Here is a 17,216-nt window from a genome sequence, read left to right on the forward strand (position 1 = left end):
ATAGGTTAATGTTGGACTTGTGGGCTTGGGCAGCACTGGGTTGGGATGTTTTCTTGATGCACACTTAACCTTTATATAAAACTCTCTCTTATATATGAGTTTCTGTGGATTTGTTTCTTTAAAGTATCCAGACGAACACACCTTTTCTCCTTCTACACTACAGCATCCTACTTTGAAACCAGATCTCACTTTGCTTAAAAACAACTTGTTTACTTTTTAAGAAATAAATTACAGACAGAAAAATGTCTATGTATAAAAGTCATGATCGGATGTGAGCAATAATATTAAATGCTTGACGAGAGAAATCCCAGTGAACTTGCATGACAGAGTTCTACAAAGCGGGAAAAATACGGATTGTTTTTTCCCTTGTAAAAATGACAATACTCTCTTGCTCCTAAAGGAAAATGCAATGCTATTTGATGTCAAGGAAGAAGATACAGATAAAATCTAACATGCACTTTGAAAACGTCGGGCCTTAGATTCAGGTCATTGGGTTCAAATACACATTGGGTTCAAATAATTTAATTTCATACCTATCAGGCCAGTGGCTGTACTGAATACTGTCCAGGAGAAAATAATGTACAGAGTATTCTATTGATGAGAACTCTTACTTGGCATTTCTGTCCTTTAGAGCCAATGATAATAATCCAGCCTCTACAGTCAGGTCCCAAGTGACCTTCCAATGTAATGGTTGCTCTTCCTTCAGATGAAATAACTCTGCTCTCTTTGCTTCCCCAACTTTCTTACAGTTGGGGTTTTGGCTGTGAGGCTGTATCTGTGTAAAATGCTACTACTTTCCCATACTTTGCATATGTAAATCTGAATTATACATTCTCTGTCCATGTGTTTATCTCTTTTGTATAGTTCACTATTCTAGACAGTGCCACAGACACAGGGCTTCACGTGTTTAATCTCCCGCTGATAGGCAGGGCCTGTGCCTAACTAATCTTTGGATTCCCAGTGAGTGTCCATGAAGTTGGCTCGAACACACAGTGACTCATCCATGAGAGGAAACGTTGCCCAGCCTGGAAACACCTCATGGTTGCTGGCATGCTTTAGTCTAGTCCATTGTTGAGGTCACTGTACGTCTTGAGTGCCTTCCAATGTAGGGTGGCTCATCTTCCACCATCTGACAAGATGCTGTTGCGATCCATTAGGTTTTCATTGGCTAGTTTTCAGATATAGATCACTAGACCCTTTTTTCTAGTCTGTCTTAGTTTGGAAGCTCCATTGAAATCAGTTCATCATGGGTACCCTGCTTGTAGTGGACATCCAAGTGGCATCACCTCCAATTCATAGCAACATGAAAGCCATCATAGTAGCAACAAACTGACAGATGGGTAGTGGGCCTTGCACGCCCGAAGCCCCTTTGCCATCAGCCTAATTCTGACTCATAACTTTAGGGCAGAGTCGAACTGTCTTAAAGGGTTTTCAAGGCTATTATCTTTAGGAGGGCAGACTGCTACTTGGTTCTCCTGCAGAGTGACTAGTGGCATAGAACCAGCAACCTGTCAGTTAGTAGCCAAATACTTTGACTGCTGTGTCACAAGGTCTTCTTACTGCGTATCTGCTAAGTGATTGTTCAATGAACCACTCATACTGCCCTTGAAATTGCACAGTTTTGAAGAACCTATTTAATTATTTTAATAATTGCCCCTGATTTTTATAATGTCCTAGCTTCTCAGTCATGTTCCTACACATTGTGTATGACAGCAACAATAGTTTTTGTTAATTATTTTTATAATGAATTACTTCCAATTCTTTAGCATTTACTAATTCATTGACACATTATAATACAGTAGACAAGCCTGTCTACATGTAAGAAGGATGGGAATAAAGACCAGTGTAAATTGATTCCTCTGAGGTCAAGATCAGATGTCCTTACACTCTCCAAATCTTTCAACGTTTCTGACACCAGCCATCCCTCACGGCAGCACTCTCTACTTCATGGCAGTGGCCACGCACAACTCGCAGACCATGCTATCAAGTGTGTCCTTTATTAGGTACTCAACAGGCTACCACTCTGGATCAAGATCAATTTGGAAATAACAGGAGAGAGCCAGGGGACAGTTGGTTCATTAGGACTGTTTCCAACAAGGACAGCCTTTTGTGCCTTCTCAGTCATGCCCACAGGGAGGGCTTTCTCTTGGCACAGCAGCTGATGGCCTTTCATTGGGCTGAGCCAGTCTGCCGCCATTCTCTTGCCCATGCTAGCCAACGGGTTCTGTTGCTGGTTCCCACTGAGCCTCTTCCCTGATCAGTGAAGTGTGATAGCTCATTAACTTTGCCAACAGTGCTCCGAGACACTGTGTTCTGCCAAAGAGTCTTGTGCCGGAAGGTGCTCAGCTCTCTCTAGCTCTGTGGGGTGGTCAGGTCAATGCAGCCTCCTGCTAGTCCCACGGTTCTCACCACTGACACTGCTGCTATCATTTTTGCTCTGAGTGCTGCCCTTTTTTGGTCATCATCCCTCATTGGCTCAGTCATCTTCAGTGTTACAGTGCTCTCTTCTGGGTCTAGGAGACTCTCACTGCCGGGCTCTTGGGTCCAAAAGGCCACCTCCACTCCAGCATCTTCTGCAGGATAGTAGGTCTCCTTCAACCTCTGTGGGATTGGTCTTTATAGTCAGATTCAAAGCATCGCCCTCCCAGACAGACCATGAACTGACTCACACCTCTTTGTGGAACACAGTCACTCAATCTGCCTAGTAAACAACCAATTTCTGCAATGGATCAGAGAAACCCATGGAAACACACACATAGGGACGTTTGCAGGACATCATAGCAGGCAGTGTCTCCTCACGGGACTTCTCATTCTATCATCATAGCCACCCTTTGGGCTAGGAAGGGGAGGTAGTTTCATTTTGTGGAAAAACGAAATGAAAGCTTAGAGAAAGAAGGAACTTTCATGAGTGCACAATTCATTTTTCAAAGCCAGGAGTAGAAAACTTAAGTCTTTCTTTACTTATGCTGAGTGCTAACAAACTTGATTTTTATGGTGTTTCTTTCGCTTGGAAAATTGGTGATTCATAAAATGATTTATAATGAACCCCAAACAGAAAAATGACTGGTATGGACAGGCCAAATCATGCCAGGTGGGAAAGATTGTCCATCTGGATGATCATGGCAGGGAGCAACACAAATGGCCTAGAAGGAGAGAAGGGCACTGGAAATTATCAACTTGGAAAAAAGAAAAGATTGATAGAGAAGGTGCAGACCTCAAGCCCACAAATATTGATTAAATACAAGTTAAGGCTTGCCATATGAACTCCATGCAAACAATAAGGAGAAAGGGACCCTAAGTTTTACCTGTTTGTTTTTACCCTGAAGTTTCTTTGTCTAAGATTTTTTTTCCTCCAGAGAAAAAATGGTGGCAGTTCAGTGGTTCCAGAGATCCAGGTTTGATCCTCATGCCAGCCAATAGCCTCTTGTGCAGCCCCCACCTGGCTGTCACTGGGTTTCCCTGTACATGGGCTTGCCACAAGTTGAGGTCCCATTCCAGAGAAACTAATAACCACATTAGTTCACAGGGCAAGACTATCAACTGAAGCAAGTCCATAGTCAGCGTTTTCTTTAAATACTCTTGACCCCATTTGCCCCACAGTTTTCATCATACTTTTGAAAAGTTCAATCCTTCCTGTAACTCACCATATTTGTGCAGTGAGAGATCATGTGTCTTCCTTGGCTTTCCTCCTTTGGTATAAGTGAATCACTTAAAGCAGGTACAAATCTTTCTACACAGTGTCCACTCTTTGCTATAATTATAAACTTCAGAGGCTAATTTGATCTTCAGAAACATCTCATGGCTTAAAGAAAGAACACCCAGTTCTCCATGTGCACTGTAAGCATGAAGGAGAGATGAAAAGCAACCACGATTACCATTGGGTGCTTTTCTTCGTTGTCCACATTTGGCTTCTCTGAGGAATAAGTACTTTATGCCCCACACACCCAACTCCATAGGCTGCCTTCCTTACCTTCATCTCCCACCCAAACTGGTCTCCCAAACACAGAAATGATTCTCCTTAGGACCCATACATGACCGTAGTTTGTTCTTGCTTAAAACTGAACCTCAAGGTGAATTTTACACCTCCAGACCAAACTCCCTGCCATCGAGGCAATGCTGACTTAGCCACCCCCTGTGGGTTTCTGAGACGGGCACTGTTAATGCGAATGGAAAACCCAGTTTTTCTCCCAAGGTGCTGCTGATGGTTTCAAACTGCTGAGCATGGGGATCACAGCTCAACACATAACCCCTACACCAGCAGGACTCCTTGCCATCGTCAAATCTATTATGACTCATAGCAACCCTGTATAGGGTTTCCAAGATAGAAATCCTCATGGAAGCACACAGTCTCATCTTCTTCTGTGGAGTGGCTGGTGGGTTTGAACCACTACCTTTGCAGTCCCAGTGGTGAGATGGCGTCCCAAACCCAAAGTGGTAACATACATGTGGACAAAGGCATCTTTTTTTTTGTTTCCTTCCTTCCTTTCTTTTTCTACCTCCTTTGTATTCTAAAGATGAGCATGTTAAGGTGTTTCCATGGTTAGGGGAAAGGAATACTGGCTATTTATACAGTATGTGTTTGCCGTATTCATTATTCATGTGTTCCAGTAGTAAGTTCGTTTTCTTATGGATGTGCTATTATACAATCATCACCTTAATAAAAATAAAACTTCATGAGAACTGCAACAAAGAGGTTTAAAACATAGTACAAAGGAATGAGACAGATCAGAAGGCTAGAAGAATATATCTTTGTTTCATTTTATAAGTATGCACAACCTTTAATTATTTGATTACCTAAAATAATGAATTACCTAGACCTTCCTTTGTTGATGATTTTTGGGTCATCTCATTTGATAATCTCTACTGGAAGAAGCTAAAATGAATTATTTTTTTCTTTGCTCATGAATATGGTTAAAGTTAGAATAGATGAGAATAACATTTCATAAAAAGTAAATTTAAGAATTATTTTTATTTATACATATTACTGCTTTGTTCCATGACGGTAATTAATTAAAAATTCACTGCACCTATGTTAGTGGACTAAAGAGGATTTAAACATTAGGCTTATAAGTTTGCAGTTTCAAAACTTTGTATCATGATTTGAGCATTTGCTTTACCTTCATTAAGTGCCTATTTATATTGCCTGTTTCCTAACCTATAGGAAATGAGGAAAATTCCCTAACAATACCCAAAACTCACTGCCATCGAGTCAATTCTGACTCAGAGAGACCCTGGCAGGCAACTGGAACTGCTCCTGTGGTTTCTGAGCCGATAGCTCTTTACAGGAGGACCACGTCTCGTCTTTCTCCCTTGGAGCCACGAGTGGTTTCCAATCGCTGACCTTGTGGTTAGCAGCCCAATCCCAATGTGCTAACCTAACAGGGCCCCTAATTTCCAAATAGAGGACTATGTATTTGTAAAATACTCTTGTGATCACTCCCCGACCAGTTTCTCAATGAACCTGCCATGAAGATTTAAGAAATGTCAAAATGCATGTATATCATTACTTCATATATTATCCATAGCACACCAATTTTGGTCTCCCTGATGACCTATTTCTTCTGAATCCCATCCTACTAGGAAAATATGCCACCACAGAAAGCATCTATCCATTATAAGCTGAACATGCACAGTCACAACATACAGGTGACCCCAGAACAAAAGAACTTTGATCAAGGAACAAAAAGCCACTGGACAGATTTCAACAGGCCAACTTGGACAACATTTGGAATCGAGGGGCATGACAAGCCATTGCCTGGCCAAGAATCCTAACTCCACCCTAATGTATATTTATGACCATTCCGAAGCAATCCACTACATATTTATAATCCCCTCCATTTGCTTCCTGGAGTATGTGTATAAAACTGCAAACCCAAACCAAACAAACCAAACAAACAAAACTGCAAATCCCGCTTGTAAAGGAACTTCCCTTGGCGACACCAGTCCAGGCTTGCTCCTTGCTAGATCAACCAACTGAAGCTTTCCCCTTTCACTGTCTACCAGCCCTGTCTATGTTTCTCAGCGGCACTGAGGGAGACTTGGGTTGGTAACATTCAGAGGACATAATGTTCCATAAGAATAAATGAATATTCATTATAGTGATATTGCTTTGTTACAAACACAGCATGGATAGTTGTGCTGATTTAAGATTGATCTCAGGCATTATTAGAACAGGCTTTGTGCTTCAATGTCAATACTTAATCATTGACTATCTTATCATCTCTGGCTTACATGTTACAGGAAGGTTCTCTCCTTACACTTTTGTCACAGTTTCACAGCATTCAACACTATTTTAGGATGACGATCCGTCCCCCCCACCCCCCAAATTTCAAAGACTCAGAAAATGTGACTGCTGACATTATTCACATAAAACTGTTTTCATCATGCAATTTCCTTAGCAAAATGTGTTATATTTACCTAGAAACGTAGAAGCCCATAAACTTCTGCAAAGTAGAACACAGCAAAATGGAACAATGGTATTTGGTAAGGCAATAGAGCAATTTTAAGTCCACCTGACATATTTAAGTATGCCTAATATATTTAAAACGAGAAGCTTTCTTACCTAGCATGCAAACACATTTGGCATTCTGATCAGGGTTCTCAAACAAGATTTCGCCACACCTCTGAAAGAAAGAATGACATATAGTTATTTTAAGATTTCAAGACAATATGCCCATGCAACCTGATTACCACATTGTTCTTTGGTTATCTGAGTCCAGGGACTTATAGCATGCGCAGGGATTTTCTGAGAGTTAAACATTTTGGGGGTAAGTTGATGAATAGTTTCTGCATGCCTCACATCCCCAGCAGAGCACCAGATCTGGCCAGGATGCACCCAGCTTCCAGTGGTTTCAATTTCAGTGGAAGGCATGCAACTCATTAGGCCAAAGAATCTGAGGTGAATCACTCCCTTGATTGATCCATATTTAGTACTTACATTATTCTAAACCGCCTAGTCCACAATCAATCAAAAAAATGTCACCTTCCAAGGTAGGCATCCTATACTTAACTCTTTGAATTTAGGGTTAAAAAACAAAAAAGAAACAAAAACAATAAAGGAATGAGTTTTAAAAAGTGCCACTAAAATCTTGGATACTAAAATGCCCACTCATGAGATAACAGTTTGCTGATCTATAAGTTAGTTTAAACCTACATGTTAGAAAGTTTGGTGCAAGAAAAACTCTAGTGATACAGCAGGGCTTCAGAAAATTTGGGGAAAAATTACACTGTCATTTGATTCCATGTGCTACAAAATGTTTGAAGCCCCCTGTGGTAGTACCATACACTCCTGTCAACTTGAAGGTATCAAGAGTGAAGGGTGGAGTCTAGCCTGCCAATCAGGTCACAGCCTGATGATGCCTCCTTGTGGGCATGGCCTTCTCATGAGGATTCTGGGAACTTCCTCTCTCTGTTTCCCCTTCCTGTTGACGAGTCACACTCAGAGATCTGGAGGGGCTGTGTGGAGACCTGTGCCCATGCTGAGATGCTTCTGCCAGCAATGAATTCACAAGACTTTTCACCCACCAGCCTTTGATCTTCCTGCATTCAGCATCATTGCATGTGCTGGGTGAGTCTTAAGAGGGATTTATGCACTAGCATCAGATGTATGCGCTAATGTCAGACTTATGGACTTGATCTGGACTGGACGGGGATATTTTCTCAACATACAATTACTCTTCCATATAAAACTCTTTCCTATACATATATGAATATTCATGGATTTGTTTTTCTAGTCAACCCAGTCTAAGACCACCACTCCCATTCAATCATTTAGTTCAAATAGCCCATATTCATGTGGCAATCTAACTCACAAATGTTGAGTACTCAAATATATAAATAAAAATCAAATCAATTAGAAAGTAACAAATAATCCAACAGAAAAAAAGGATGAAGGACATGAGCAAGATATTCATGGAGGAGGATATCTGAATGGTCAATACACATAGACAATATAATCAACCTAATTTAAAAAGAAACCAGCAAATTATTAGTATAATGAGGTCTACTTTGTACTCTTTGGTTTATAAAAGTTTAGAAGTCTGGCAATACCAGACTTTTAACCAGGCTTATTAAGAATGCAAATAAATGGATACTCTTACACACTGTAGGTAGGAGTGGAAAATGATATATCTGTTTTGTAAAATTGCCAAAAACGTGCATACTGTTTCACATAGCAAGTCATCTTCTTGGTTTATAGCTAGAAAAAGCCTCACAGACAGCTTTCACGTAAGGCTACAGTACATATAAATAATATATTATTCATATGTTGAAACAGCACACAGATGCTAAAATGAATAAATCAGAACTATATCTGCTATCTAAACATATGGTACATATAACGCATATATATGATGTGCAGTATACACATATTTAATGATGCAAATTATATGAAGTGTATATATTAAAAAATATAAAAGTATAATATGAAGCAAAAACAAAAACAAAAACAGATGGAAAAAACTCTGATCTGTCTCCAATATGATACATTTTTTTATGATGTTCAAAAGATCTGAAAATGTATTTATCTTTTGGTGGATGCATTGATTACAGAAAAAGCGTAAATATATGCATTGGGAGAATGGACATCAGCCAGAAGAGATAGAATAATGTCATGTTGGAGGACACTCAAGGGTATCAGCTTCCCCCATTATGATCTGTTCCTTAAATAATCCTGTGAACATTCTTCTATGCTTGAAATAGTTCATAGTAAAAAAGACTAATATGTATGTAACACTCTGAATAGAAAATAAAAATGGCTCTGTGCAGATTGCTTTTCCACCATCATCTATGTGGGACTTAAAAAGCTGTTTGTAAATGGCCTACCTTACTGACTGGTCCTATTACTTACATCTTTTGCCGCAGGGAGACTGAGGTCTGCTAGGTTCATTTCCCTCTTTCTTTATCCAGTCACCACTTGGTGACCTGCACTCCAGTCATTCATTAATGCAATTTTAACTCGCTCACTGCCATCGAGTCCAGGCTGACTCAGAGAAACCCCGTGTGGGTTTCTGAGCCTGTCACTGTTTATGGGAGAAAGCTCAGTCTTTCTTCCTTGGAGCTGCTGGTGGTTTTGAACTGCTGACCATGCGGATCGCAGAGCAAACTGTTACACCACCAGGGCTCCTAATACAACTTTAGTTAATATAAGGCAAAGTAATTTCTGGGGGAAAAAATTCCAGGTGGTAAGAATTTGTCTAATTCACGCTTAATTACAAATCTTTTTGTGTGGTAAGGGAGACCTGGTGGGATAACCCTGGTTGGATAACCCTGGTGGTGTAGTGGTTACGTATTAGGCTGCTAACCACAAGGTCAGCAGTTTGAAACCACCACTTCCTCTGAGGGAGAAAGATGAGGCTTTCTACTCCTGTAAAGAGTTACAGTTTCTGAAACTCCCCAAGGAAGTTCTACCCTGTCCCATAGGGTCCTTATAAGTCGGAATTGACTCAATGGCAGGGAGTGTGGGTTGGTTTGTTTGATATGATAGTTGAGGTTTGGTAGTTGAGACCTAGCAATACCCTATGATGTGATCTAGCATGATTATATACAAAGTGTGTAGTCAACTTCACGATGGGATCTGCGGGGAACAGCCAAGTAGTTGGAAGAAGATTATGGTGGAGTGCAACCTCCTTGTGCAGGTCACAGCCCTGATACAATTGAAAGGTTGTTTCCTCTGAGATGTGGCCTACTTCCTACATAAATCGATGCTGTAGAAATTGTATTTGCTTGTTCCTGGGTCTGGATCCTTCATCTGGCTTAATGATCGCTGGTTCTTCGGACTTGAGTCAACATCCTGCCGATTCTGAGAGCCGTAACCTTTGATTAAACACCTCTGCAGCCTGTGGTGTTCTTGTGGAGCCTGGGTTCTTCAGCCTGGAAGTTACAAAGCCAGAAGTCTCCTGCTTCACATCCGACCCACAGACTAGAAACTGAACTGGACTTAGTGACTTGCTCCACTGTGTGAGCTATTTTCTTGATAGTACTTTCTCTCATGGAAGCATCACTGGGTTGACCTCTTAGAGAACCCAGTCTAACATATTTTATACAAAGATTTCATAATCAGTTGTGAATCGGGAGACCTGATGGCGCTGTTGGGTAAACATTGGAGTTCTAACTGCAAGTCAGAATTGACTTATGATTCTGAGTTTGGGGATTGGGTTGACACAAAGAAGGGCAGGTTGAGAGGGGAAAGAGTAACTCTAATTTTTTCAAATCAATTCTTTAAAAAAATGTGGATGGCTTCCGTGTGCGCAAAGAGATTGGCAATCGACGCAAAGACCTACAAAGAAAGAGTGATCCTTTGGGAGCCAAGAGAATCAACTAGTGTGAGGGAGGTAGGTGCATCTGAAGGTTGGCAAGAAGACCTTGGTTAATGATGGAAACTCAGCATTATGGGTTCATTTTTCTACCTCCTTTGTTGAAATAGTGAGATATTTCATCATATTATTTAATCTCTCCATGCTCCATTTCTTCGAGGGTAGCATGGGGATGCTAATATAGAGCACAGAGCCAAGTCAGAGCAAAAATATGAGGGTTAATGATCCATGTCGTCTGATCCTAGTCCCCCTTTTACTTGTGTTTTGTCCAGAGCTTAAGCTCTTTTGAATTGCTAGGATCCTTTTCTTACATTGTTTGCCTTTAAAATTGGTATTTTTATGACCTAGAAGAGTTAATAATTACTTTAAATGAAAAGATCACAGTTCTCTAAAATGCTTCCAGCTCCTTGGCAAAACAGAGTCTTAGGAAATGCTATCAAACCCTAGTTTGTGTTCTATGTGGAAATAACACCGTGCAACTCTCTTCATTGAGGACAAAGCTCACATATTCTCGGTGGAAAAGCTTTTTTTTTTTTTGCAGGGGCTTCCACAAGATGACAAGTAAAGGTTGTAGAACTTTCCATGACTACCCAAAGCCCAAGAGCAGCCCTATAATTAGAACTCAGCGGGCACAGTGGTGTGTGTGGGAGGACCATGCTATGAGGTCTTACTCTTATTTTTGATCACATACAAATCCAGGGCCACTTTGTGCTGCTCTCGTGAAGTCAGCCTTCCTTAACACTCTTGGCCTGCTCAGGTTCACTGACCTGACAAGCTAATCATCACTGACCGGCCCTTTCCACCATGATGAAGTCCACTTCCTCATCTTTATCTCCCAGGCAGAACTGGAAAGGGGCTTAGGCACCTCAAACCAGTTCATTACATGTCCTTCTTTATCAGGAATGTTGATTTGTGGAGCCAAGAGGATGGACTGTGAGGAGAGAGAGGGGCTGAATCTCAATCAAGGCCGGTATGAGGGCTGAGGAGTGATATCTCACAGTGGAGTCCACAATATGGGCAGAGCCTTGTTCAAAGTGCTGTACATACCAAGGGGTTTTACATGGACTTCACACTTTTGTGGAAATGAAATGAAAATATAACATTTTTCCACAAAAAAATTTGAAGCCCCTTCATATATGAGGATAAGTTAAAAAAGAAAAGTACTACAAAAGTATAGGAATCTGTATTCAACAAAGATCTCAAAATATGAAGCTATGATTTCTCAATATATATTCCATCTAGGTCTATACATATTTCTGACAGCCTCGTTTCCATCACTCTAACCCTTCTCTGAAGAATTCTGCATTCTTGGATCCGTACCACAACAAAACAGTATCTTTGAAGCATTCAAATCATGTTCTTTGGGTGTGGGGGAAATAAAAGAAGCTCGAAGCTGTAATACCATGGATGGACTGTGAATAAGGTAATGTTTCCCAACAAAATCCTCATTGGACAGCTAGAGCTACCCTTAAAGAATGAACAGGCACATTGTTATGATGGGACAAAATTTCTGGACACAACTTTGCTTACTAATACAGTTTTCAGTTTTCTTAAAATGACTTCATAGAAGACCCAGTGATGTTTCTTTGTCTTTCGAAATTATCTGTCAGGATTATTCCTTGGCAATCGCCAAACTAATACAACTTACATGTTAGGCTGGCAACCTCAAAGTCAGCAGTTCAAAGCCAGAAGCTGCTCCTCAGGAGAACAATGAAGTTTCTAATCTTTTAAAGATTTACAGTCTTAGTCACAGAGGTATTTCCACTCTCTACAAAAGGGTCGCTGTGAGCCAGAATCAATTAGATGGCAGTGAGTTTGGTTTTTGGATTTTTCAAATTTATGCACCAATCTCTACAGTCAACAATGAGGAATTCTAGCAACTCCTTCAGTCTGAAACATCAAATGTGCAATCAAGATACATTGAAAACCACTGACCTTTAGAATGAGAGAATCAGAAACAGAGGAAGGATCAGTAGTTGGAAAAGACACTTGGTGATAGAAATGAAGCTGGAAATTGCATGATTAAATTTTGCAAGACCAATGACTTCTTCATTGCGAACACCCTTTACTAACAACATAAACGGTGACTTTGCATGTCAGCATATTCAGATGGAATGCATAGGGATCAAATTGACTTTGCTTGTAGGAAGAGATACTAGAAAAGCTCAATACCACCAGCCAAAATAAGGCCAGGGAATAGACCATCAATGGCTCATATGCAAGTTCAGGTTGAAGGTGAAGAAAATTAAAATCAGTCCATGAGAGCCAAAATATGACCTTGAGTATATTCCACATGAATTTAAAGACAAGCTGAAGAACAGATTTGATGCCTTGTACACTAATGACAGAAGGCCAGAGGAGTTGTGGGATGATATCAAGGACATAATACAAGAAGAATGTGGAAGGTCATTACAAATAAAAAAAGGAGAAAAGACCACATTGGATGTCGGAAGAGATTCTGAAACTTACTCTAAATAGCTATAGCAATTGGAAGAAATGCTGAGGTCAAGAACTAAACAGAAAAAAATTAAAGGTAGTTTGAGAGTACAGTTAAGCATTATGCTAAAATGTGAAAATATCTGAAAGTAGAAAATCCAAAGGAAGAACACATTTGGCATATCTCAAGCTGAAAGAACAAGAGAAAAATGTCAAACCTTAAGTTCCAATATTAAAAGATTCTATAGGAGCCCTGTTGGCAAAGTGGCTATGTATTGAGGTACTAAACATAAGGTCAGTGGTTCAAACCCACCAGTTGCTTTGTGGCAGAAAGATAAGGCTGTCTGCTCCTATCAAACTCGAAAGTCTCTTATACCTGCAGGAAAAGCTCTACTCTATCCTATGGAGTTGGTTAAATTGAAACGGACTCAATGGCAGTGAGTTTCAGTAAGTGTGGGCAAAATGTTGAATGATGTAGGCTGTATCCAAAGAAAAGGGAAGGATTACATACTCCCTGTACCAAATATAATTGGTCAATATTTGAGTATTTCAAGAGGCAGATTATGATCAGGATTGATGACAATGAAGGAGGAAGTCCAAGCTGGACTGAAATCATTAGCCCCAAACCGGCTGTAGGGCATTGAATGGAATACCAATGGAGATGTTTCAACAAACTGGTGTAGCACTAGCACTCCCTGGTCCACACTAAGAAATTTGGAAGGCAGAGATCCCTGGCCAACCAGCCCGAAGAGATCCATATGTGAGCCCATTTCAAAGAAAGGCGACCAATTACGATGTGGGAATGATCAAACAATGACTGCAAGTAGTCTTTCGCAAGTAGTCAGTAGGTGTTCATCGAGGCACACCTAGACTCTCACATACTCTCTACTTCTGGCCTCCTCATTGGCTTGGCTAAGTAGTGTGTCTCAGCTGCTATTAGATTGCATCCTTTTTTTCTCACCCATTAACCACTGACTGAATGTTATCATAACTAATACAGTTCAAATTCCATTGCTGTCACCACTTAACTACTGTACTATCATAAGCAATTTATCTAACTTTGCCAACCCTAAGATACATTTCTCATCTGGAAAACAGGATATTTATCTCATAGTATTATTGTAAGTTTAGCTTTTAATTCACTATAAAGTATACTGATTTAATTTACTCTACATGATATTTTAGCACAAAAAATAAGAATGTAACTCAAACTCATACATATAAGTTCAGTTGGAATTCTCATAATGTTTTTTAGGATTAAAAGTGACAGGATATTATAATTTTAGAAGTCAGATTATTTAACAAGTTGGTTGCTAAATTTATTTAATAAGAATTATATACATTAAAGTTAAAATTTATCTATTAAATAAGAGCAAGATGGTATTGTTCTATCTAGGCTAGGACATTAATTTTTGTAATTTAGCATATTTCCTTTCCATTAGCTAAATTATATATTTCAACAAAACATGTAATAAAATATATGTATCTTAAATGTACAGTAATTTTTATTTTCATCATAAAGGAGAGTTGTAAAATCTATACTAGGTGTAACTTTAAAAAAATCACACCTAAGTATTCAGAAAACTTCTTTTTCCATAAAAAGATTATGTCTAGAGGATAATGATATTTAAATACTAATAATAGTACAATATTATTCTTCAAAGGATTCATTAAACAGTGAAAACCCATATTTCATTCCCATTGTTCAATGGGCAGCACTTGCTGCTTTTAAAATCACTTAACATTTTTCTCACTTCAGATAAGCTTTGACACATCCTTTTACTTTTTTGAATATTTGCTATCACTTGAATTCTCTAGCCTCTCAACGGTCTCCAGTTGTTAATCATTTTAGAGAAGGCGTCTTTGTATCTTTGAATGAGAGGAAACACCAACAATAAGTAAAAAACAAAGACAGAAATCCTTGTTGCTTGGACATTTGCTCTAGTGTCAGTTCAGATACTTAAATTTTACACAAGAGGTAATTATTAGCAGACAAGACTACAATTGAAATATTATTTCCCTCCCATAATTATAGGTCTTTAAAAATTTTTTAATGTAATTTTTTTAATCAGTAAGGACTTAGCCATTCATTTTAGGCACAGCCTGAACCTTCAGGAATGACTGTAAAATCGGCTCACCAAGGAAGGGGCTGGAAAGCCATACTCTGGAAAATGGGGAGCCAGGATACTTTACTGGAATCTCTGACTTCAAGAAAACCCCCCATCACAATTATCCAGAACGAGGAGCTTTCTACTCCCATAAAGAGTTTTTGTCTTGGAAATTCACAGGGGCAATTCTTCCTTGTCCTGGAGGGTTGCTAAGAGTCGGCATCTACTCGACAGGTGGCGGTGAGTGTGTGTGTTGAGAAAGTTAAGGGACTAACTCTCCTCTTAACCTCCATGAATCTAGCGACTGGACATTGAGATGCTGCTGAAGAAATGCTGGCATGAAATCCCAAGGTCTCCACCACTGTGCTTGATATCTCACTTAACACCCAACAAGCACAAAACAACATGAGATATAATTAGACTAACTTTTGGAAAAACCGTCAACACTAGGTTTCCTGGGCTTGAAAAAATGATCACGATTGTCAAACTGCTCAGCAGTTGCTAGAGCCAGGAAGAAGGTAAAGTGCACTTCCCCTGCACCAGGAGCAACAGAGACAACTTGGAGTGGGCAAGGCGTCAACAAAAATGACCTCCATCCTCACTCTCGCCTCACCCTAAGTCCTTCCACTGTGTATGTTGGCCACACAGTTCATGAATTCCAAAAATGAGGATTTTAGTCAACTAGACATGTGTATACACTGCTGTATTAATTGAGGTTGGGTCTGTTCTTCTTGCCCATCCTTGACTCCCTAAGGGTCTAGCTTAGGGATTCAATGACTAATGCAGAAGGTCACTCAAATGATCGTTAAACGAATTAAAGAATCCTTCAATTCTGGGGGTTATCCTTGAGATCTGAGATTATACCGGGTGGAGTGAGAGATGTCATTTACCCGTGAGTTCTGCAAGGCATCCAAGATTACCTGGAGAAGTTTGGGAAAAGATTGTTTTTTTCTGGACATGAAAAATCCAGTAAGTGTTGTTCGAAGAATGTTGGTGGCACAGTGGTTAAAGTGCTTGGATGCTAATCTAAAGGCCTGAGGTTTGAACCCACCAGCTATTCTATAGGAGAAATATGTGGAAATTTTCTCATCAAGATGTACAGCTTTGGAAACTCCTGGGGTCATTCTACTCTGTCCTAGAGAGTAGGGATGAGTTGGAATTCACTGAATGGTGGTGAGTTGGGATCAGTGTTGTCAGGGAGAATCCCAAGGCGGTGTATGTCCTTGACGATTAGCCCAAAGGCTGGCAGGTAGAAACTATGCACCCAGAAGCACCTTAAAAAGGTAGATCTCAGAAACTCCTTCCCAAAGTTCACTTCCCAAAGATCCCCCAAGAACGGTTCTACTCTGCACACACGGGTGGCCATGAGTCGGAATTGACTCCCCACCTAACACCAACAAAGTATGGCCATCCGTGCTGCCATGGAACCTGGAGATGTAATGGGATGGGAAAGGGGACAACCTGACGGAGAGAAGCTTTTGATCCATCCTGTGCACTTGCCAGCTTACATTTCTTCCAGTAGAGACCAGAACCCTAGACAACTGGTCTAGAGAAAGTGTTTTAGGTCTTTGCTCATAAGAAGCCACTGTTAAGAAGCAAGTTGTAACCCCATTCATGTCTATCAAATGAGTGAGTGACTGAATGAGCACACAAAAAGACATTATCACTGAGCACCTACTTGTGCAGGCACTGTACTGAGGGTGGATACAAAATCACACGAGAAAGTCCGTAGGCTACCCGGGAGTCAGGAACACAGAAGGTTATGGGACACCCCCTAGGGATGGCGAAGCCACCCCTGTCTCAGGATTCTGAATGAGCTGCTCCCATTTCTGCTCCTAGCTCTGGAGGACAGGAAAGAGTTAGTTGGCAAAGAGAGGACTCCTCTGGACATAGCTAGAGCTCAGATGTCCTATTAGGATCCTGCAAGTAACCATCCTGGATAGGAGCAAAGCCGGCTACTAGGAGTCAGGAGTCAGGTTGTTGTTGTTGTTGCTGCTGTTAGGAGCCATCGAGTTGGTTCCAACTCCTAGCAGCCCCATGTCCAGCAGATCACACCACCACCACGTCCTGCACCCTCCTCACCATCGTTCTGATGTTTAAGCCCGCTGTTGCAGCCATGGTGTCAATCCATCTTATTGAGAACCTTCCTCTTTTTTTGCTTCCCCTCTACTTTACCAAGCTGTGGTAGTTACATAACTTCATGTCAACTTGAGGATATATAAAAGTGTAGCCGTGGTATTCAACCTGTCAGTTGGTCACGGGTGATAGTGCTTCCTTGTGGGTGTGGCCTCCTCATAAGGAGGGACCTTGGAACCTCCCCTTCCCTCTCTGCTTGGACCTTCTTGCTTGCTGACCTGGA

The 17,216-nt window shown here is 40.5% G+C and overlaps 1 protein-coding gene across 1 annotated transcript in view; it reads right to left on the reverse strand.

Moving 5' to 3' along the window:
* PDE7B (phosphodiesterase 7B) overlaps nt 1-17,216 on the reverse strand; it is a 353,046-nt gene that overhangs the window by 247,201 nt on the left and 88,629 nt on the right. Inside the window, exon 2 of the mRNA XM_004702154.2 lies at nt 6,563-6,623. Within this exon, the coding sequence (XP_004702211.1) occupies nt 6,563-6,623 (61 nt within the window). The remainder of the gene's footprint in view (nt 1-6,562; nt 6,624-17,216) is intronic.

Source organism: Echinops telfairi, unplaced genomic scaffold (genome assembly GCF_000313985.2).
Source record: "Echinops telfairi isolate 266 unplaced genomic scaffold, ASM31398v2 ScPeMD7_3533;HRSCAF=4204_0, whole genome shotgun sequence".
In the NCBI taxonomy this organism is placed as follows: domain Eukaryota; kingdom Metazoa; phylum Chordata; class Mammalia; order Afrosoricida; family Tenrecidae; genus Echinops; species Echinops telfairi.